General features: G+C 27.4%; 1 protein-coding gene across 2 annotated transcripts in view; it reads left to right on the forward strand.

The window, feature by feature from the left end:
* LOC100205961 (phospholipid-transporting ATPase ABCA3) overlaps positions 1 to 3188 on the forward strand; it is a 103598-nt gene extending 100410 nt beyond the window's left edge. For both annotated transcript variants that reach the window (XM_065796438.1, XM_065796439.1), the window contains one exon: positions 2617 to 3188. In XM_065796438.1, coding sequence (XP_065652510.1) covers positions 2617 to 2870 — 254 coding nt within the window. In that variant the 3' untranslated portion in view covers positions 2871 to 3188. The remainder of the gene's footprint in view (positions 1 to 2616) is intronic.
* The last annotated feature ends 21553 nt before the right edge of the window (positions 3189 to 24741 follow it).

Consider the following 24741-nt stretch of genomic DNA (forward strand, 5'->3'; position numbering starts at 1 on the left):
TTTCTCATAGATACCAACATTGACATTGCCTGTTTAACTGAAACCTGGCTTAACCCCAGCGGTAAGCAAATTATTCTTTCTCAAAACAATAATAATTACACTTGCATAAGCACTGAATCTTAAGATCGCATGGGTGGTGGTACTGTTATATTCATAAACAAAAAATACTCAGATAAAATAGAAAAATAAAATTAACTACATACTACTCATTTAACTTAGTGCCTAAACAAGAAATCAAACTAACAATCGCTCGTGTGTACCCAAAATTACTCCCCTGAGGCTACTCTTCCTGCCTAGTTATATGTGCCTATATCCCGGTTTGGTCTAAAAGTGAGCAGCGCAATGCATTTTATCAACTTGCACAACTCATTGAACCAGCCATAACTCGTTGCACAATCGGTAACAAACCACTAATATTTCTTGCAGGGGATAATAATGGCTGCCCTACTGATTTTATTGTGTAATGAGATGAATGAGTCGTTCTCACCAACTCATTCATCTCATTACACACCCCACCAGAAAAGCATCTATTCTTGACATCATCTTGAGTAACGCCCCTAAATGCTATGTGTTGAATACCCTTCCTAGTTTTAGTAATTCAGATCACCTTGTTGTAGTTAGTCAACCTCCTCTAAATCTCTATAAATTTACTCGCCCAGTTCCCCACAAGGTTGCTTACCGGTCAGGTAGAATTGCTGACACTGTTGCACTGATATTATCTACCAATATTGAAATCTTAGTTGATTCACCGTATGAAATACTCTCTGCCCAAGACATCTGCTAACCTCTAGAATCAACAACGCTCGTTAACCCTAAGCCTTGGATGACACCACTTATTCAAGGCCTTATAAAAGAGCGTCAACAATTCTTTTTTTCCGGGTACTACAAAAAGTGAAAAGCACTTGCAAATCGAATTAGTAAACTAATTACCAAAAGAAAGAGAATCTATAACAGGCATTTCACTACTGGAAAAACTTTTTGAAAAATTTTTTGCGTGAAATCAGTCTTGCTGATAAAGGTCAAATCACCAACCCTATCTCTGAGACACTAGCAAACCAATTAAATGATCATTTTAAAAGTGTTTGGACTGGCAAAAAACAACCCAGCCTCTCATGCTTCATTACCCGAGAGGCAAACCCACCTACTACCCCCATCTTTGCCCTTAATAACATTGCCAACCAACTCACCAAACTCAAACCAGGTTCCTCAGGACCAGATGATCTCTCTCCATTCTTACTTACATCTGCTTGCTTTGAAATCGTTTCATCACTCTGCATCCTATTCAACCGCCCGATAGAAAACAGTTACCTACCTGACCAAAATATAGAGGACTGGAGTCATGCAAAAGATAACAACAAATCAATTTATGCAATATTTTTTAATTTCGTAAAAGCTTTTGATCTTGTCAGTCATGACATGTTACTGTTAAAGTTAGTGAACATTCTACCTAGCTGGCTCACCTCTTGGATCGCAGCTTACTTATCTAACCATCAACAAAGAATTAAAACAAATGATCACATCACTGACTGGAAATGTATCGAAGCAGGTGTACTTTAGGGTAGTGTTCTAGGTCCAATTCTGTTCATTCTATTTATTTTTGGTCTAAGGTAAACGGAATGAAACTTAATGGCCCGAAATGTAAAATCATAAGAATTATTCTTCAGTTGCTCCGAAATTCAAGCTTTACCATCCATTGTACCTAATAATACTGAACTTGAAATAGTCAGCAGCCACAAATACCTTGGAATCATGCTCAATGAGAATATTGATTGGGATGAACAATGGACAAAAGTTTACAACATTATAAAATCAGTACCATATCTGCTCAAACGTCTTAAGCAAATTGGACACACTCAGCCAAACTTTTTACAGGTCTACCGATCCTACGCTATTAGCCACTTGATATATAGTGCTTCTATTCTCACTTCCTGCAGTGCTGCTGCAAAAATAGAGATCCAACATTTTCATAAAAATGTCCTGCAAATTATTGGAATTGATGTAACCAATTCAAGCAGCTTCAATATTATTTTTGACATGGAAGAGTTACTTGACAGGAACTGTATTAGTATACTCAAAAAGATCCTTGCAGACCCATGCCATCCTATAACCACTAAATTAACTCAAACCAATAGCAGAAACCCTAATAGATTCCCATTTGCTCTTAACACCGCAAAAACTACTACTTACCAAAAAACTTTTATTCAAAAATACTTCCGTATCCTTCGTGATGGCGTCAGTGACCTCTACCTCCCAAGCAATATTGGAAGCTCTACTGCCTTTTCAATGCATAAATAATATGTTCCTCCCCTGTATTCTTAGCAAACTATTGATATTAAAGGACAGATAAAATTGTACAATTCATTACTTGTAATGCTTTTAACTTTAAATAAAGATTTGTAAAAATTAAAAATATATATATATATATATGTATTATATATATATTATATATATACCCATATACATATATATGAGTGTGTGTGTGTCTATATATATATATATATATATATATATATATATATATATATATATATATATATATATATATATATATATATATATATATATATATATGTATGTATATGTATATGTATAAGTTTTTATTTTTGTTATATTTAGGTGGGCTGCAACCTGAAACAGCAACTTTAAAACATTTTATAGAGGCAACATTTCCTGGATCTTTGCTTAAAGATGAACATCAAGGTTACCTACATTATCAAATAAAAAATAAAAACATATCATGGGCAAATGTGTTTGGATTGATGGAGAATGCTAAAGTTCGATTCAATATCGAAGATTACTCTGTTAGTCAAACTACTTTAGAGCAGATATTTTTGAATTTTACAAGATCTCAACGAGCAGAAGACGAATAATTTCTGTGATTTTAAATATGCTTTGGAATTTTTAATTAAGCAACTATGGTGAAATAATTGAATTTTTTTTAATTTTAAAAAATGTCAAATAGTTTGTTTCAAATAATTTATTTTATACGAATTAAGTCAACTAATTTATGTTGAATAATCATCCGATTTTTATTCTTTTTTTAAATTTATATAAATTTTATAATATAAATTTAAAATTCATAGTCATAAAATTTTATTTTAAAGTATTACAAAACATTATTTTATAAATTTCTATTTTTTATGTGTGTTTATTGTATTTTTTACGCAATAAAGATTAATAAAAACGTATTGCGTTTTCGTGTTTATGTAGGGTCATCACCCTGTGGTCAACGGCCCCTCCAGTCGTCGACGTTTTGTCACTAAAAAATATGCTGAGCTAACACTAACTGTAGTAAAGGCTAAAAACAAGTGACTGAAATGTGACTGAAATGATCGCTTATCTTTTCTTTATATATGAAGAAAGTTTGGTTATCGTAAACTTAAAAATAAACACATACGATGATTTGGAGCAAAAAACGTTCCATAAATACCCTTAACTCTTATGAAAAACTTTCATAACTGTTTTTAGATAACCACAAGAAACGTATGACAAATGTAATGTAATTGAATTTTTTTTCTTTTTCATGCTGACACGGATATAGATAAGATAAGTGTACAAAAAGAAAGGGTGTCGAAGACTGGAAGATATTTATTATGCTTACCAGTGTTCGACAAAAAAAAATGATAATAAAAATTTACCATCCTTACTTTATTGTATAATGGGGGTTTAGCATTTTTAGCATTTTATGTGATTTGTGCCATTGATTTATGTTTCAAACTAACATTTCTAAAAGTTATTGAACTTTATTCCAGTCTTCGACAACACCGCATTCTACTGTTTCTAAAGTTACGACAGTTACCCAAAAATTCCATGTCATATCTGTCTTGACAAAACCTTAAAAAGTTTCTATATTTAGGGGATATCCGACAAAAAAAAGAAAGAAACTAATACCATTCAAAGAAATTCGCAAACAAGTACGATTGGCAACTGCAGAAAAGAAGAAAAACATACCTACGGCTGGGCCTGGTGTTTTAAAAAGTTAAACTGTGATGCTAAGAAAAAGTTTCCTATTTTAGTTTAGATTTGTTTTGAAATAATAGATAAAGTTTTCATTATTTCAGGAAATTTGACAACTTCAGTTTCTGATCACTTACCTCAATTTTGTATTTGTCCTAATTTAAATAAGTTATTTATATTAACTCTTGTTTTTAAACGTTTATTTCTGAAACAAACTTGATGTTGAATTGCTAGCCCCATTTAAAAAAATTGGTATTAAGAACTTCAAGTTCTTAAAAAAGAATGCAGGTAATTTCTACTTTGCTTTGAAATATTAAAAAAAGATTTTAAGGCAGATCGTCCAACTATATCAATGCTATTTAGAAACTTATTGTCGTTTCCACACAGTTTTAATCCTGTATAACAACGTTGAAACAGTTAAGAAATTAAATAAATGAAGGCTGGCAAAAGCGAAGTCCATTTTTTATAAGAATTCTTGCAACAGATAAAAATTGCGTTACACATTCAGTTATATTTGTTTTTTTGTGTGTTGCTAATATATTTTTGTTCTTATTATCCCAAAGGAAACCAAGATGTTTTAGATTGCTTTGAGACTTGATAGGAGCACCGTTAATATAAATAACGCTATTTGTAATCGAGCTTATTCCAGATATCAAAAATTCAGTTTTTTTTGAATAATGTTAGTAAGACTAGGAAGACCAGATATAGTGGAACTTTGTAAAACTATATTATCATCATACGCAATGACACCTGTGTATACCACATTTATTGAAGTTCCAACTTTAGATTTTGAAACAATTTTCTCCAGAAGATTTTCAGTGTAGATATTGTTGAGATGAGGCGACTGTATGGATCCTTGACGCACTCCCTGAGACAGCCTAAATTTTTTTGATATACATCCAAGGTATGATATATTAGAAGTACCTGTTTGATATAGTGATGAGATTGTATGAACTATAGATAATGGGATTTTTTTCTAATAATTGAGTTTCTCAAATAATAATTCCCAATTACGAACAAATTAGCTTTGTTGGCGTCTAGACTGCATACATATAGTGGTTATTATGTTTGTAGTACTTTATTGTTTCAATCAGAAGAAATTCTGCATAAAGCTTTTTTCTTTCAAACCGAATTGATGGAAATGACTTTCTGTTCTGGACATTTGTGTATGATAAGTTATTCACATAGTTTTGTAAAAATTGGTAAAATGATTCCTCGAGAGTTATTTAGATTTTCCAGTGATGTTTTATAAGACTTGACTAATGGAATAGTTGTGACGGTTGATAAACATTGTGGAACCTTTCGATTTGTTAACATACTGTTATAAAAAGACGAAAGTAACATAAGAAGATTGTTGCTGTGAGAGTTTCTAAGATGTTCAGCCCTTATTTCATAGCAATCGTAAGATTTATTATTCTTAAACTTAAAATACATTTTTCAATATCAGCTGTTAAGATGACTTTTGAATTAGGCTCTTTACTTGAATGCGGAATTTGGAAAGGATTGAACTCGTTACTTGTATATTGCGGTGTATTAAGTAGTTTTTGGAAATGATGGCTTAATTCTTTTACGATTTCGTTTTTGTTTTGCAATTTATTAACTGTAAAGAGTCGTTTATTAGTAATTTTTTTTTATTTTTCTAACATTGCCCCAATACCTTTGATTTGATATTGCGTAGGTGTTCTATAATTTTATTTTTTTCGTGGATTTTTTGTTATGTGCCGCTTTTATAGCTTTATAGCTATAGGGATTTTACGGATTACGAATTTTATAGCTTTTAGAGCTTTACGTTTTTTCGGGAATAAATATATCTTTTGTAGACTATACATTCTGCTGACTTGTTATAACCGGATTGTTGCCTTTGTCTAAAGTGAGAGGAGAGATTATCTTTAATTTTTTTAAGCTTGGGTGCCACCAAGGTTGCGAATACTTATGAAATTCTTGTTGTCCGAATTTTTGATATAGAAGCATGTTTTTTTAATTTCTGCTTCTATTTTTTCTTCCTTAAATGCGTAACTGGTAAATGCTTTAGATAGATTGAAATTATAAAAATCAATAAACCTTTCATATTTCCATCCATATTTTGGTATTATATTTTGAATTAAACTTTTGCATTATATTTATTTCGTGTGATAAGCCGGTACCTTCAGAGGTGATACTCGTAGATACCAAAAGGTGATCACTATGGTTAAACGGTGAAGGTGGCATAACCTGACAATTTGTAAAACATAGTTCTGTTTGTTTATAAGATGCAATATGGTTAATTTAAGAAGAATTAGAAAGAGTTTTATGCTGATAGGTATAAGTAGGCCAAGCACCGTTGATTATATCGAATATTCTTGAAGTCCAAATATTTTATATTCTAAATATATCATTATAGCAAATGATTTTAAAATATTCTAAAAGTTTTGTTATAAAGTTAAAAGTTTTTCTTAGAAACGTTCGTAGTAGCGGGTTGTTTATATAAGAAAATAGGTGTTTTAGAGTGTTGCGCCATATACTCTTGATATGGGTTTAGTTTTTGTCACTGGTGCCAGTAACTATTTTATGTTTATTTTTCTGAATAAGCCATGAGTTTTAAGAACAATTATTATGTTTACATATATTACTTATAGAAAAACTTTTGTTTTTTACTTTATTTGCTTCCTGCTTTTTTTATTATGGGAAAAATAAATATGATTCAAATTGAAAAAGAAAACCAGGTGGAAACAAGATATTTAAAAGATATATATTTTAGAGGAAACCAATTTACTTCAGCATCAATAGTCTGCAATACAAATGGATTGACTTTTCAATCGGAAATCACTAACCAATCAAAAATCTTGACATAAACACCTTCAAAAAAAGTTATCACATAGCAGTAACAAAAGTTAATAATTCAAATGAATTGACTTCATGCTTTATACTTATTGACATAAGCATTTTAAAACCAATTGTTACTTTAATTAGATATTGTCCACAATGTCATAATAATTCAATTGAAACCTCAACTGATTTATCGAAAAAGAAAGGATTAACTGTGTTTTTAAACATTTCTTGTACAACGTCTTTGTGCAATTGGAACGAGTCTTTTTATTCCAGCAAAGAGGTAGGAAAGGTCCTGGAATGTCACCATTTAAAAATAATTATAGATATGTGGTTGCCATGAAGAGAAAAGAAAAGGTCATTCTGGTTTAGAAAAGTTTTGTGGTCTTATGAACTTATCTCCTCCAATGAACATAAAACCATTTAATGATATTCGAGATAAAATTCACATCATGTATTAAAGAGTAGCTGATGTGAAAATGAAAAGTGCAGCAAATTGATTTTAATATTTTAACATTGATACACAATAAAATGATTTTGATATTAATGCAGAAGCTAACATTGTTGTTTCCTGTGTTGGAACTTGGAAAAAAAGGGGTCATTCCTCACTTATTGGTGTTCTCACTACTATTACTTGTGACTCTGGGAAATGTAATGACTACTGGCTTCTTTCAAAAATTTGAAATTTTTAGGCATAATGGGAATCAGGGTAGGATTATAACTGAGGCAATTGGGCCTCTGAACCCCAAATCCTCTGGACCCCAAATTTTTTTAACGCACTTTTTGAAGAAGCACATTTATTTATTTGAAGTATTTAAAATCATGTGCTATTGGAAAGAAAGAACAAGAAAGCAAGAACAATTTCCGTAATAATATGTTTCTTTTAATACACAGCAACAGTTACAAAACTCCGAAACAGCAATGAGTTGACTTAGTTGAGAGTTGAAATTTCTTTTTATTGTTTATTTTTTTGCCGTTTAATAATATATACAGTTTCTAAGCATATATATAAAAATAAACATTGGCGGGGCAAGAAGAAGACTTATTTAGCCTTATCACCGAGCCCCATTCTCGCGTATTTATAAAAACCGTAATATTTACACTCAGTGACATAATTTTTGTGTTAATTATTTTTTTGTATTTGAGTTTTAATTAAAAAAAACATTTAAAATCGGATATATTAAATCCATACGTAAGAATGCCTGTTTTGATTCATTTTTAAACTGCTCTATACTAGTTTTATGTGTATTTACAATCTTGGGAAACATTTTTCACAAGTAAGATAAAGAACTGAATATGAATTTAGTTTTGAATTATATTTTGGGACAACAAAGTTGTAATTTAAAAATTTTGTTGGATATTTATTTTTTTAATTTTGCATCGTTTGTACCATGCAATATTGTAATAAATTAAATAACAATTAATAAAAGAGAAATATAAACTTTTTAAAGAATTATTGTTTAAAAATGGTTTAGTCCTATATATCATTGCTAAATTTTTTGATATTTTATTTTCAATACTTTTTACATGTAAACTCCTACGTAAATGTTCATCCCAGATTACGCCTAGAAAGTTTACTGAGTTTTCTCTTTTAATGTTAGTGTTATTGATTATTAGATTAGGCAAGTTGAGGGGAATATTTTTTGATTTATTTATTTTGTGGAACAAAATAAATTTGGTTTTATCCACATTTAGAGAAAGTTTATTACTTTTAAACCACTCATTAACTTTCGATAACTGTTCGTTTGTTGTTTCAAATAGTATATTAATATCTCTGTGGGAATTAAAAAGATTGGAGTCATCTGCAAAAAGAATTCAATTTAGTAGGTCTGTTACTAAAATTAAACCGTTAATGTACTCTAGGAACAACAGTGGTTCTAAAATATAACGGCTGTCGGGAATGTTTGTTTTTGTTTATACACTATAAATTGTTTTCTATCGGTCAAATAACTTTAAACCAAAGTAAACTGTTATTTTTTACTCCATAGCACTCAAGTTTTTATATTAGTATATTATGATTAACGGTATCGAAAGCTTTTGACAGATCAATTAAAACACCTAAGGTAAAGTAGTTACTACTGAATGCACTTGATAATTGATTGACTAGTTCAACCACTGGATGTTCCGTTGAATTTTTTTTTTTGAAACCAAATTGTTTTGAATACAACATGTCGTTTTCTGATAAGTGATTAAAAAGCCTATTGTACATTATTCTCTCAAGTAATTTTGAAAAACATGGTAAAATAGATATAGGCCTATCATTAGAGATATCCTTATAATTTGAGTCATCTCCGGACTTAAATATCGGCGTGGTTCGTGCAATTTTTAGCTCTTCAGGGACAATACCTGTTTTAAATGAAAGAATAAATATAATAAATGAAAGATAAAATAAATGAAAGAATAAATAACGAGGTTTCTGTTATATTATATACTGATTTTACAACATTAACGTTAATTTTATCAAATCCAGGACTTTTGTTAGTTATAAGGTAAAAAAAGGCGGTTTGCAATTCAATTTGTTTTTAATTAGGTTAATCTATTACTTTATCGTAATTTTTTAAATTAGATTCAAATGGTGTTGAATTCATAGAAATTTTTAATGCCAAATTCGGACCAGCATTAGTAAAGAAGCTGTTTAGTTTTTTAGCAATAATTGATTTACCATAAATTGTGTTTTTATCAATTGTTATTTTTTTTGGCAGAATGTTTCTCGCATAACTATTTTTTTCGATTATTTCTTTAATTACATTCCGTGTTTTTTTAGTGTTTCTGGTGGCTTTACTTAATAGTTGTGCATAATAAAGCTTTTTTAGTTCCTTTTTTGTTTTTTCAAATATATTTTTATAAATTTTATATGTTATTTCGTTTTTATAAGTTTTTTTTTCCATGTACAAATCACATAACTTTTGTTTTCTTTTTGAAGATTTTAGTAACCCGTTAGACATCCATGGAGTTAAAACAGTTTGGGTTTTTACAATAATTTTTTTTTCAGGATATGCTTTATCATATTGCTTTTAGAATTTATTTAAAAATAGATCATATGCGTTGTTAACGTCATGTGACTGCAATACCAGATTCCAATCAACGTTGTCTCTTAAAATATTTCGAAATTGTTTTACCAAGTTTTTATTGATCTGTCGCCTAAATATAATGGATTGAGAAGAAAAACTGTTTAATAATATATTGTTAGTAACTAGGAATGTTGGGAAATGATCCGATAAGTCAGTTTTGATTATGCCTTTAATATTTTATATAATTATTTTTTTTTGTGGTTTTATTTATTAATTCAATTATTGATGACTTAAAATCTATTTCATTTACACAGAGATCGTGACGTAAATTATAACAAATTGAGGTGTGAATAAAAATACATGCACCCCCACTAACACCAAAACCACGTAAAAAACGTGATTGGTGAACTGATGAGTAATTAATTAGTTCAAATTGGGCTTTATTTTCACCACGCTTACACCAAGATTCCGTTTGACAAATATTTTTAAAATCGTGTTTTAAATCATCCAACAAAAACTTGAGATTTTCAAAATTTTTATTTAAACTTCGAATATTAATGTTAAAAATTGAAAAACTACTTTTACATTTTTAAAGATATTGAGAAGATTCAATAACTGTATGGTATTGGCTTTCAGATATTTTTTGATTAAATTTATTAGTCATCAACGTCAGTGAGTACAACATTTTCATCTGAAAATTTAATTATAAAGTTTTTCTCCATTTTAAAGTAAAGCAAATATAAATAAATGCAAAATAGTTAATAAAATAGTTAGCAATTGTTAAAAGAAGACTAATAAACCCTAACCCTTACTACCTTGACACGGATTCAGGATTTCTTCCGTTTTCTTAGACACCGACTCGTCAGTGAGTACAACATTTTCATCTGAAAATTTAATTATAAAGTTTTTCTCCATTTTAAAGTAAAGCAAATATAAATAAATGCAAAATAGTTAATAAAATAGTTAGCAATTGTTAAAAGAAGACTAATAAACCCTAACCCTTACTACCTTGACACGGATTCAGGATTTCTTCCGTTTTCTTAGACACCGACTCGTGTAGCTTATCAAATGTATACATCCAAATTTTCCCCGCTGCGCTCAATATTCCTTTTTTCTCTAAAATATTTTCTTATTAAGTTCGTCTCTAAGCAAAAATCTTCGTTTATGTTGATATTTTCACCCTTTAATTTAGAAGAACTTTTAAAAATTTCTACCATGTCTTTGTAGTCTAACAGCTTAATAATAATTGTGTGTGGTGTATTTGCATCTCGTCGTCCAATGCAATGCGCTCGTTCATTTCTCACATTTTCCACCGCTAGAGCCTCGTCAAAAAGTTTGATCACTTTTATTTCATTTTCAGACCACGTTTCATTTTCTTTGATGCCATCAATCTTAAGGTTATTTCTTCATGACCGATCATGAGTTCCTCTTTAAACTTTTCTTTATATCAAGTACATCCTTTTCTAATCGTTTAATTTTTTCCACGCTGTCAATAATGTTTGTTTCAGTTTTTTGTTGTCGGTCGCTCGTTATTTTTGCGCACTGATGAGTTTGAGAATATTTTCTTCTTGTTGTTTTATTAGTAACAGGCCCGCAGCAACCAGGGGGAGCAGAGCATTCTCCTCTCGCCTCCCCAATAATTTTTCAAATAAATAGTTTTGACCCCCCTTCCTCCCTCCTCCTCCCTACAATATAATTTTTGTTTCTACGGGCCTGTTTAATAATACTATATTTTTTTTGTACTCAGCAAACATTTTTTTGAACATTGTTCGAATTTCGCTAATGGTTACTGCCATATTTAATAATTGATAGCAACTTGTATTTTATACTTTTAAATTTATATTATTAAAAAAAAAAATTACTTCGATCAGAAAAAAACACGTCTGTTTGCCGCAAAAGTAAATTCGCTGCAGTGACTTTACAATGGCAAAACAAAAAATTAATAAAAGTTTCAGAATAAGAAAAAAAAAAATGTAAAAAGATACATAAAAAGACAGATAAAGTATAAACAGATAAATAAACTGAAAAGTAAAGAAAAGTATTTTTATTGGTACTACTTTTTGTTAATTTTTATTGTTATTAGTTTACTATATTACATTAAATGTAAGTTTATATTTTATTTATTTGTTTTTTTTTTGCAGTTTATTTTGGTTATTATATTACAACAATTATGATTATCATATTTTTAAGACAATTTTTTAACAATAGCCGTTTTTATGTCACCGGTAGTTGTTACGTTTTGTCAGTTTATTACTGTTTGTAACTGAAACTATGTATGAATAAATCAATGTTGCATGAAAGTTAATATTAATTTATATTAATTGTTATAATTTTTGTTGTTGTTGTTATTGCTATTATTCTTGTTATTAAGTATTTATTTAATATTGCTATTATGTATATGTTGTATTTATTATTATTAAATGTTTGTATTGTAATTATTATTATTTGGTGTTACATTACTCTTATCAAATGAACGTCTATATTTATTTATAATATATTACTATTGTTATTACTATTTTCATTTTTATCTATTATTATACTATTGTCATTAATATCAGGTGTTTGCTTCAAATTAGTTTTTTACTTTTTATAAATAATCTTGAATTGTAACAACTTTTATATTTAGAAATATATAATGATTGTTTGATTGAGAATAATAGTTTTTCTTATAGACTATCTGTCTGTAGGCTGTGTATTATAATTGTACAATGTTTGGAAGAAAGTATGAGACTGGGATTGTAAAACGAAAAGAAGCCCTGGATAAAGAGGCCAGAAAATAAAGAGATTTTGTGTGCTCATCTAAAATGGAAACTTTTTTCCATTGTACAACAATTCAGAAACAGAAAAGTAAAAGTCCAGAAACAGAAAGTCAAGGTAAATGTGTAATCAGAGAAGTTTAAAATCAAAAACCAGTTAATCTTTAACCGGTTACATCTGAAGCAGACGTTGACACTGAACATGTACAAGAACATGCTGTGGTAGACTTGTTTATCAAACTGATCTGTGTTTATGGAAAACAGTTTTGTCAAACATGCTATCTCATTTTATTAGCACCGGTATTATTAAATGTCAACATAAAGATGAAGAATTTTTTGCAATCGAAACTCTCGGGCAGTAGTATAAATTGAAACCGGTATTGTACTCCTTCATTATTTACTCAAAATCATATATTAACTGGTGAGAATTCTGACGTACCTGGCTGTGCTACTCACCACAAAATGGTTATGTTTATTGTTTCAAGTGTAAGCTTTTATTATCAGATATAAAAAATAATTATTCTTTTACATAAGGGTTTAAGCATTGGAAAAATAGACTGCATGATGTCAAGCTACATGAAAATAATGAAAGTTATGCATCGATTGTTAAGCATTCGCTAAGAAACGCGGTGTGATTGGTTGTGGCGATAAGGAACAGGAGAAAGCAATCTTAAATGAATCTAAATACTGAGAAACTTTTCTTTGGCGGACGGTGGATGTGGTAAAGTTTTTAGCTGAACATAATTTATCACTTCGTGTGCATGAAGAGAAATTTGGTTCAGTACACATTGGAAACTTTATGTGCATCCTCAAGCTATTAGCTCTTTATGGTTCTTTTTTGTCTGCACATCTTGATAACTATAGGTCGCGGCAAAATATCATACTTATTTTCTACTATCTGAGATGAACTCATTATTATGATGGGTCAAAAAGTACTTTTGTTTGATGTTGATGAAATACAAAAACCAAAGTACTATAGCGTGTCAATTGATACAACATCTGACTTATCGCACGTCATTTAAAAAATGTCTGTGACAGTTCGTTATGTAAGCAATGGTGAACCAATTGAACCTTTTTTTTACATTCATTAAGTTTGAAAACTCACACTGGAATTGGATTATTAAATGAATTACTTAAGTTCTTAGAGAAAAATAATATTGACATTAGCAACTATTGTGGTAAGACGTATGATAATGCATCAAATACGTCTGGATGTTACAATGGTGTTACGACTCATACTTTATCTGTTTGTGAATATGTTATTTACATATCTTGTTTTGCTCATTGATTAAATGTTGTTGGAAAAAATGTTGCAGCTGTTGATCTTTTAATATTGTGGAACGGATTTACACTTTAGTGCCTGCACTCATCAATACAATCGATACATTACATTCTTTAGTGCCTGCACTCATCGATAGACAATCCTGACAAGATGTGGCCAGCAAGTTTAAATTAATGAACAATCTGCAAATATTGACACGTACGGAAGTGATAAAACATTGAAGTCAGCTTGGGAGAGGAAATAGTTAAATTTCGGTCTTACGCAGTCACTCACATGGTCTTCTTCGAGTTCCCGCGTTCTTTTATTATTTAAAAACGATTATTATATATATATTTTTTTATTATTATATATTTGTATTTTAAATATTGTAACGAAATGCTCATTTAAAATGTAATTAAAAGAACAAAACAAAAAAAAAAAAACTCAAATGAATTCTGATGATACAAAAACAACCAAGGAGTTGTTGATGTAGCGCATTTTGCTCAACAACTCCTTGCTTGTTTTTTAAATTTTGCCATTTAAAGGTGAACATTGGTACCTTTGTATTTCGCGCTTACCTAGTATTATAATCTATAATAAGTTACTGAAAAAGCTCGGGAAATAATGTTTCTGAAATCAAAATAGAGATCATTTAAAAAGTTTATAATTCTTCAAAACGAGTTTAAAAATAATCTACGTAATCAAATCTGTAAGTTAACAACTCATACAAAGAAAGCTGTTTTAAATCTGCGCGATGTCAATATTCCAAAAAATTAAAACGACCTTCTTAATCTTGATCCATATTTTGTACCTTTATTGAAATATATACCTTACATGGATATTATTGCAACAAAAGAAGCTTTGACTTTAAAATTAGAATATAGCAACAAGATTAAAAATGCACAAGATTTGAGAAAAAAGTTTTAAAAGAACTTAAAATGGGTAAAAAAATAAATCAAAATTTAAAAAGAGAACAAAGAAAAGCTCTTATGGAAGTTAAAGAAAACAAAATTATCGATATATATCCGCTTGATAAGTTTTAAATGAAGATCCAACATCTAGTTATGCTATTAAAATTAAAACTTGTCTCTCACAAATTAATAAAAAATGGCGATTTTCAAAAACAGAATATGATAGTATATATCCAAGTGATCTCATCCCGCCTCGTATGTATGGTCTAATTAAAGCTCACAAACCTGAAAAATCCTATCCTATGAGAATTGTTATATCAACTATCGGCACTCCTAATTATGGAATATCGAACTACTTAGTAAAGAAAATACAACCTGTCTTAAACAAAAATCAAACACGTCTAAAAAATTCTTTTGATTTTATTAGTAAATCAAGTTCTTGGGAAATTGACAAAAACAAGGTTTAAGTTTCATTAGATGTAATAAACTTGTATCCATCAATACCACTAAAGGAAGCCATTTTAATTCTTATAGACCAATTAAATAAAGATATTCCTACAAATATTCCATCAAGCTTACCATATCTGAAACATAACGACTCATAGACTCATTTGTTTACATCGCTGTTATTTCCTGTGAAACAAGGAAATCCATGAACTTGAGAATTCTGGTCCTATAGGTCTTTCATTCATAGTGGTTATTGCAGAATCATTTTTTCAACACCATGAACAAAACGCTTTCAAATTTGCAATGGCAGTAAATCCTCCTCTTGACCTAAAATCCTATCTAAGATATGTTGACGATAGCCACGCTAGATTTTCCAACACTAAAGAGGCAGAACAATTCCTACTTTTCTTAAACAAACAACACCCTGCGACACAATATACGATCGAAAGAAAAAACAGAACTCTAAACTTCCTCGATTATTTTTTTTTCTCGTACGTATTTACAATAACAGTGTAATATATTCATACTTTACAAATTATTCATTGAAAATTATAGATGAAAAAATAAATAACAATTAGTTTAAGAAATACTTTAAGAGCAATATTCATGTTAAGAGTAATAATCAAGTAAACAAGAAAAATCGAAAGAAAAGAAAAACAAAAAATAAATTAATTAATTAAAGAGCACGTATTTACAAGAGCCATACTATACGTATATAATGCAAAGTATTTATTAAAAAATATGAAAATAAAATATATAACAATTTGTAATAAAGTAATATTTAAATAAAGAACAAAAAATTAAAAACAAAAGATAAAAAATTACTTAATTTACAAAAACGGTAATATTTATGTATATTTTAAAGCCAATTTGTATAAAAGTAAAATAAATAACAAATCATTGCTAGTTAAAAAAAAAAAAAAGTTCAAGAACTCAGATTAGATTTCAACAATAACTTTTAAGATTAGAGAAAACACCATAACTGAATTAATCAAAAAAAAAGTTGATAAATTCTGAACCATATTTTATATAATTGAATTTTAGTTTAAAAAAAGAATTTAAATCAGATATGTTAAAATCCATAAATAATAACACCTGTTTCAATTCATTTTTAAATTGTTGTATACTAACTTTTTTCGTATTTGCAATAATAGGATACTTTTTCCATAAATAAAGTCCACGATATTGAATTGAATATGTAATTTGTTTTGAATTATATTTAGGGACAATGTAGTTATTATCTGAAAACTTTGTCGGGTATTTATGCACTACTTTTTCAAAATAGGACTGAAATACTTTAAGAAAGAGTCTCATCTTTATTTTATACATGAACATTAATACTTGGTGTAAGATAATTTTATAAACGTTTAATGCGCCAAGTATTCGCAGAAGAGGCTCGCATAGTACAATTTTATCAGCTCCAAATAATATTCTCCACGCATGTTTTTGTTTACTGTACAGTTTTTTTAATTTTGTATGATTTTGTACTTGCCCATGCAATATTACAATAAATCAAATAACAATAAGTGAAAAAAAAATATAAACTTTTAAAGATTTATTATTTAGAAATGGTTTAGCCCTATATATCATGGCAATATGTTTTGATATTTATTTTTCAATGCTTTTTATATGATCACTCCAACGTAAATGTTCATCTAATATTACGCCCAAAAAGTTTACTGAAGTTTCTCTTTTAATGTTAGCGTTATTGATTATTAGATTTGGCAGTTTAATGGGAATATTTTCTAATTCATTAACTTTATGGAATAAAATTTATTTGTTTTTATCCACATTTAGAGGCAGCTTATTACTACTAAAACACACATTACCTTATCCAACTCTTCGTCAGCTGTTTCAAAAAGTGTTTTAAAATCTCTGAGGGAATAAAAAAGATGGGAGTCATCTGCAAAATTAATACAATTTAAGAAGTCTGTTTGTTATTTGATTGACTATTTCCACACTGCATGTTCAGTTGAACATTTTTTTTTGAAACCAAACTGTTTTGAATACAACATATCGTTTTCTGATAAATAATTAAGTCATCAGAAATAATTGATTTATCATAAATATTTTTTCATTAATTGCTATTTTTTTTGGCAGAGTATTTCTCGTATAATTATTTTTGCCAATCACTTCTTTAATTATGTTCCGAGTTTTTTTGGTGTTTCCGCTTGCTTTGTCTAATAGCTTTGCATAATAAAGCTTTTTAGAGTTTCTTTTTGTTTTTTCGAATGTATTTTTATAGAATTTTTATGTCATTTTGTTTTTATAAGTTGTTTTTTTTTAAGTATTTATCATATAATTTTTGTTTTCTTTTTGAGGATTTTAGTAACCCATTAGACATCCATGGAGTCATAACAGTTTTTGTGTTAACAACTTTTTTTTTCATATTGCTTGCAGAATTGACTTAGAAATAGATCATATGAGTTATTAGCATTGTTTGATTACGATACCAGATTCCAATCAACGCTGTTTCTTAAAAGGTTTTGAAACTGTTTTACGGAGTTTTCATTGATCTGTCGCCTAAATACGGTAGTTTTAGAAGGAATGTTGTTCTTTATTATGTTATTAGTAACTAAGAATGCTTTAACCATAATAAATAACAACAAAGGAAAATATGAGTTTAAAGTTTACAGAAAGGAAGCCATTACTAATATCCAAATTAAACCTCACTCAAATCATGACCCCAAGATTCTAAACGCAGTATTTAAATGTCACGTTCACAGGACTTATTCTACATGCAGTAATTTATATTTACAAGATGAGATTAATTTCCTTATTCAAATGTTCAACGAAAATGAGTAAAACATATTGCCAACTTACACGGATTGCAAACTTAGTTGGAAATAAACGGTCCCTAAAAATCAACAAAATTCAATCAGATTCTCTCAACCTCTCTATTGTATCGTTACCGTGGATACCATCACTAATAGGAAAATATTTTGGAAAGGTGGCTATGAGTAGTCTTCAAACAACTTTGTTATGCGATCATGGTGGTGTAATGAGAGAACTCGTGAGGCAGAAAAAAATGCTAATACCAAACTGTTTTGAATCAAATCATTGTATAAGAGAAAATTTTTGTTGCTTTAATATATTACGAAATTTATATTTGTTTTAAATTGATTTATACAAATTATATGTATTTGCCTTTTTGCTTTTTTAGCATATATATATATATATATATATATATATATATATATATATATATATATATTATATATATATATATATATATATATATATATATATAGCATAGATATATATATATTTATATATATATATTTATATATATATATATATATATGCATATATATATATATATATATATATATATATATATATATAACTATATATACATATATATATATATATATATATAACTATATATACATATATATATATACATATATATATATATATATATATATATATATATATAACTATATATACATATATATATATATATATATAACTATATATACATATATATATATACATATATATATATATATATATATATATATATATATATATATATATATATATATATATATATATATATATAATAACTATATATACATATATATATATATAAATATATATACATATATATATATATATATATATATATTTATATATATATATAACTATATATACATATATATATATATATAAATATATACATATATATATATATATATATATATATATATATATATATAACTAAATATATATGAATATATATATATATATATATATATATATATATATATATATATATATATGTATATATAGTTATATATATATATATATATATATATATATATATATATTCATATATATTTAGTTATATATATATATATATATATATATATATATATATATATATGTATATATATATATATATATATATATATATATATATATATATATATATATATATATATATATATATAAATTAGTAAAAAATACTTATCTAACTTTTTTCTTCAACTTTAAGTTTCACCATTGCTGGATCATCAGGAAGAGTTCTAAATCTCAAAAAAAATTCAATTTATAGAAAAATATATTTTACAGGAAGTTATAAATTATTATAACTAAAAATAAAAATAAAGAAATTTTTTAATTACTATATTTTTTTAGTAAACGGGAAGTTACAGAAAGTAATTATTAAATAAATTTCTTTGGATTGGGGATAATTTCATTTGGTCATTTGTTTTTATATTTTTTCAAGAGATTTATTTTCGTGCCTACATTTAGAAATTAATTCAGATTTTTATTTAATAAATTTTCTTGATTTAAATGAGTAATTATTTCAAATTTTTCTTGCAAACATAGCATACATTTTTTGGAAATGTTATTATAGGCAGGAGCAGATTTTAGAATAGACCATTGTATGATTCAGCAAGGGTGAAACTTAAAGTTGAAGAAAAAAGTTAGATAAGTGTTTTTTACTAATTTATTATTGCTCTGTTCATTAAGAACATTGAGCACTCTATTTGTAAAATATACTAACATAATTTACATATATATACATATATATATATATATATATATATATATATATATATATATATATATTATATATATATATATATATACATATATACATATATATATATATATATATATATATATATATATATATATATATATATATATATATATATATATATATATATAAACCCTGTGTTAAGGCCGACGTCGGACCTAGCTCGGGCCGAGCTAGTAACATCGGTTCAACATCGGCTACACTGTTTTCAACAAAACAATATCGGCTGAACGTCGGTTATATGTCTGTTCGTCGACGAATAGCCTAACAGACTTTCAGCCGAAGTTCAGCCGACGTTCAGCCGATTTGGTTCTGTTTTTTATTTCAATAAAACAAAAAAATACAAATAAAAAACCGAAAATGTTTCTTTTAAATTTTAAAAATGGCAGCATCTAAATAATAATACGCTAATTTAATAGTAGTAGTTTTCTACTGCTTTTCTACACGCGGATCAGTACTCCACGCGGTCTTTCAAGCAAGGTCTGCAAGTGAATTAGAGCTGATGAATTTTTAGTTTCAACAGGAATTGATGTTGTTCATTGTTTAATTTTACTATAAAATTAAAAATAAATGTTTGTTTGTTGTTGGTTGTTTGTATTTTTCTAATTTCTATATCCTGTTCCTTTTCTTTAAATAAAATAAGACTGTTATTTGTGGACATGTAAGCGTATTTACATAAATTTATAATGCATATATTTCAGTATATTTCTCTGTATCTATATGTATATTTTCTTTTAGATTAAAAAATAAGGTATAGAAAATGATAAAATAGAAAATAGAGAAAAGCAGTAGAAAATAAAAAAAATTATATTGGAAGTTATTAAAAGAATGTTGTGTTATCCTTCTTTTTAAGGTATCTGAATATATATTTAGATGTTTAAATTTGTTCTTAAATGGTGTTATCTTTTTTTTTTACTTTAGATAAAAATATACTAACTGAAATTGCCAAAAAAAATATGGATATTAATAAATCCTAAATTAAATTGTTAGAGGTTTTTATTTTGAATAATAATTGTAATAAATTGTTTTAATTTTTGTTTAATAATTTTTGATCCAATGGTTAAGCTAATGAGTTAAATTGTAGAGGTTTATATATCATATATATTCTGAAGTAATTGCATTTGATTCTTTTTTTTAAATACATTGCTTAACATTAGGCATTTTAATTTTTTTTCTTTTAAATAGTTAAATAAAATTGTTTTATAGATGAGAAACCAAGTAAGGTTCAACATTGTGTATTTGTTTTTGTTACCAAATAATATCTTTTTGTAGATATTATCTATCTTTTTTATATTATTTATCTTTTTGTAGATATGTTTAACTTTAGACTATTAATATTTTGATATTTTTATTTAATTTCTTTTCTCTTTTTTTTTTGGATGGTTGATATTAGGCTTAAATAAGTTGTTAGAAGAAATACTATCAACTTAAAAATAATTGATAATTTAGTGAAATGATTAGAACTAGGCAAGCTGATATTAATTGTTGTCAAAATATAAGAAATGCTGCTTGGTAAGAAGAAATTAATTTAAACCTAAATTAGAACATGGTTAGATGAGTTGAAAGTAATTATCACATAAATGAAAGAGATAGCCTAGGCGAGATTAATCATTCTCAAAATGTACGAAATGCTCCTAGACAATCAGAATATATTGTATAGCAAGAAGTGATACTATTCTAGATTATAATTATTAAGGAGAAATGAGTCAGATCTGTCAGCATTGCTGTGCTTAAAATTTTCTTGATGAAACACATTTTTTATGTTGTCATAATAGAAGGGTAGTTTTGCTTCCATTTCACTATTTCTGCAAGATTTTCAGGAAGTTATGTATATATCTCAATACCAATTTTTAAAAATATATTAGAATTTATTATGCCTGTCTTTATTTTGCTTTATTTACTGATAATGTGGTTTAACTTATAAATCATAGGCCGCCATGTTTTAAAATGTGTCAAGTTTTTTATTGTGTAGGTAATCTTAGACCAGATCAAGATATTCCGCCAACATTATCAGCTGTATATCTCTGACCCACTTGCAGCAGTTAATTTTAGAAAGTAATAACATCGCAATCAACTTTGCTTACATAATTTAATGTTTCAGTTGCAAACTATAGTTAGTGAAGTTGCTGTTGTACTTGTTGGAGATGGTTCACCTGCTTCCAGGGAGGTTATTTACCCAAAAAGTCATTTAAAAGTTTTATTGAAAATGTCAGCTAATTTAGATCCTACGGTTTATAATAAATTTTAAGTTGAAATATAGTCTTTGATTAGAAAAGATTGCAATTTTTATGATTCTTTTATGTTTATTTATTATTCAGTTGTAACAATAGTAATGTTATTGGTAATATGGTAGTATGTTATGTAGTATGTAATAGTAATGTTATTGGTAATAGCGGTAGTGGTGTTGTGGTAAAGCGCTGGCTTCATAAGCGAGAGGTTCCGAGTTCAATCCCCACCACGTCCCTGGTAGTACTGCGCTCAACTTGTTTCTCCGCGCAGTGGCCTTGTTTGTCAAGGTTCGTGTTTCGGAGTTATAGAGTTGAGAGAGGGTTATAACCACTATTAAGTAGCCTCCTCATCTGTAGTGGCTTTATCGGCCTTGAGGAGGTGAATAACAAAAAAAAAAAAAAAAATATGTTTAATGATAGTAGTGAAATTGAAATGGATAATATTAGACTCGATGTTATTAGTGTAAACGGTAATAGGCAACATAAAAATAGTTGTTGTCAAATAAAAGAGATAGATCTAGATAGGATAAAATTAATCGTTGTTGAAATGCAAGAAATGCTGCTCAGCAAGCAGATAACTTACTTGCGAGAATTCAGTGTCAAGCAATGTTAATGTCTGTTAATTCTATTTTACTTTAGACATTTGAGAACAAAGCAATGTATGAATTTTTCTATTTATAGTAATATTATTTATATATTTATAGTAATATATTGAGTGATTTATAATATATTTATAATAATATTTAGATTAATAACAGTTTATAACAACAATTTATAAACAAACAGTTAATAAAATAAATGGTTTTAATTTTTCTTTATAATTTCAAACATAATTGTTCTTTTTTTTATAGTTTTTTTTTTAAACATCTTCGCTTCCAACAAGGCTGCAAGCAACCACTAATTAGAGTTGGAAGTTGTCTTTGTCATTACTTGATTAGTTTGCTTACTGTTGAAACATGGTTTTAATTTTGTAAATTTAATATGATGTTAAGTTTACTCTATTAATCATTAGTCAACAGTCAGAGAGAAGCCAGAACTTAATTAAGAAATGCTGAAAGTTTTAATCAAATGCTGGGATCTTTTAATCAAGGTAAAAATAATTTTGTTTTCTGGTAACATAATAAACCAGTTACTATTATCTATTGTGTGTTTTTTTACTTTTTTTAACATTCTGCTTCGAAAACATTTTCTTTCTCTCTTTCTCTTAGATTAGAGGGAGAATTAATAAAACTTATTACATATTTCTTAATATAACAATTGATAATGACCATTTATAAGAAATATCTTACAAGTTGGTTGCTATTTTCTGATATAATTGATAACAAATTAATAACTAAATTGTCCCTTGATTGTTCAAATATTGTAGCAAATGAAATCCTTTTAGTTCAAGTATTTTAGTTAATAAAATATCTTATTAAGTTGTGGTGTTATTTTTACGTTGTATTGTCTATCTTTTACATAATATTTTCTTTTTTAATTTTTTTGGAGACACAGTAATGTGTGCTTACAAATATCTTATGCTATGCGCTATTGTTACTGTGTTTTGTGTTGATAGAACTAGGCTGTTATAGCTATTTTTTTAATTATTTATATTTTCTGTAATATTATCCTAATTCTACTAACAATAAAATGCAAATAATACTTTTGTATTAAAAATTGTAATTTTTTTTGCATTTCTTTTTTTAGGTATTTGTAGGCTTTACTTGACATTCCTTTACTGATACCTGCTGTGTTGTGACATATTTTAAAAAGAACTTAACTGATGTTAATGCAGTTTTTATGTCGTTAACTATAAGCAATGACATTGCTGATCAGGAGTCAAACTTAAGATGTTATTTATAGATAAATTTGTCTTTAATTTTTCATATCAAGTTATTGTGTTTTTATTGTTATAAATGATTTAATTATTAATATCCAAAGAGTATTTATTCCAGTAGATGCTCAAGGTAAATTGGACTTTGATTATAAAGACATGAGCATTAATAAAAAAATTGTTAGTTTTCAATCCTTTCCCAATGTCAAAGCGCAAAGTTTGAAAAATCATTATTATCTCAAATCTCACCATAATAATTATAATCAAGAGAAGGAGAATAAACCCAACGAAGAAGATAAAAATGATATAAATAAGGAAAAAGAAAATCCGTTAAAAAAAAGAAAATGGAGTGAAAGTACCTCAATGAATGGCGAAGTTCTAAATGGTGAAATTCTGAAATAACGAAATTTTTTAATGCATATAAAAGTTGATACTTTTACTTTGTAAAATAATTCTATTTGATAATATCAGTTAGTATTTATAAGTAATAATTTTTTTTTTCTTTATTTATAAATAGATGTTTAAATCAAAGTTTATATACCATTAATTTTATGGTATATAAATCAAGATTATTCATAACACTCTTAAATTTTAATGATTAAAATTAAAGAGTGTTAATAATAATCTTGATTTTATTAATACTATTAATATGAAGAATTGTTGTCAAAATAAATCTAAGTATATTGATAATGCAGACATGTAGTTAAAGTTAAAAAGTTTGGTGCACAGTGATTAATGAAGTACATAAAGTTCAGGTATTTATAAAATCTGATTTTTTAAATTTATTTTTAAAAAAATTTAATAATAAATTCTGTTAATAATTTATTTAGAGTTTGTCCTAATAAACGCACACCATTGCAGCCGTTGGAAAACCTAACCAGTGGAACTGACTCTTGGACTCTTTGGAATGCTTTTACAGCACTGTTTCTTTAACCGCTGAATGTTAAAAAAGTCAGCCACTATAGCTGATTTGTTCTCCACCATTACTTCCAATGCATAT

Source organism: Hydra vulgaris, chromosome 04 (assembly GCF_038396675.1).
Source record: "Hydra vulgaris chromosome 04, alternate assembly HydraT2T_AEP".
Classification (NCBI taxonomy): Eukaryota; Metazoa; Cnidaria; class Hydrozoa; order Anthoathecata; family Hydridae; genus Hydra; species Hydra vulgaris.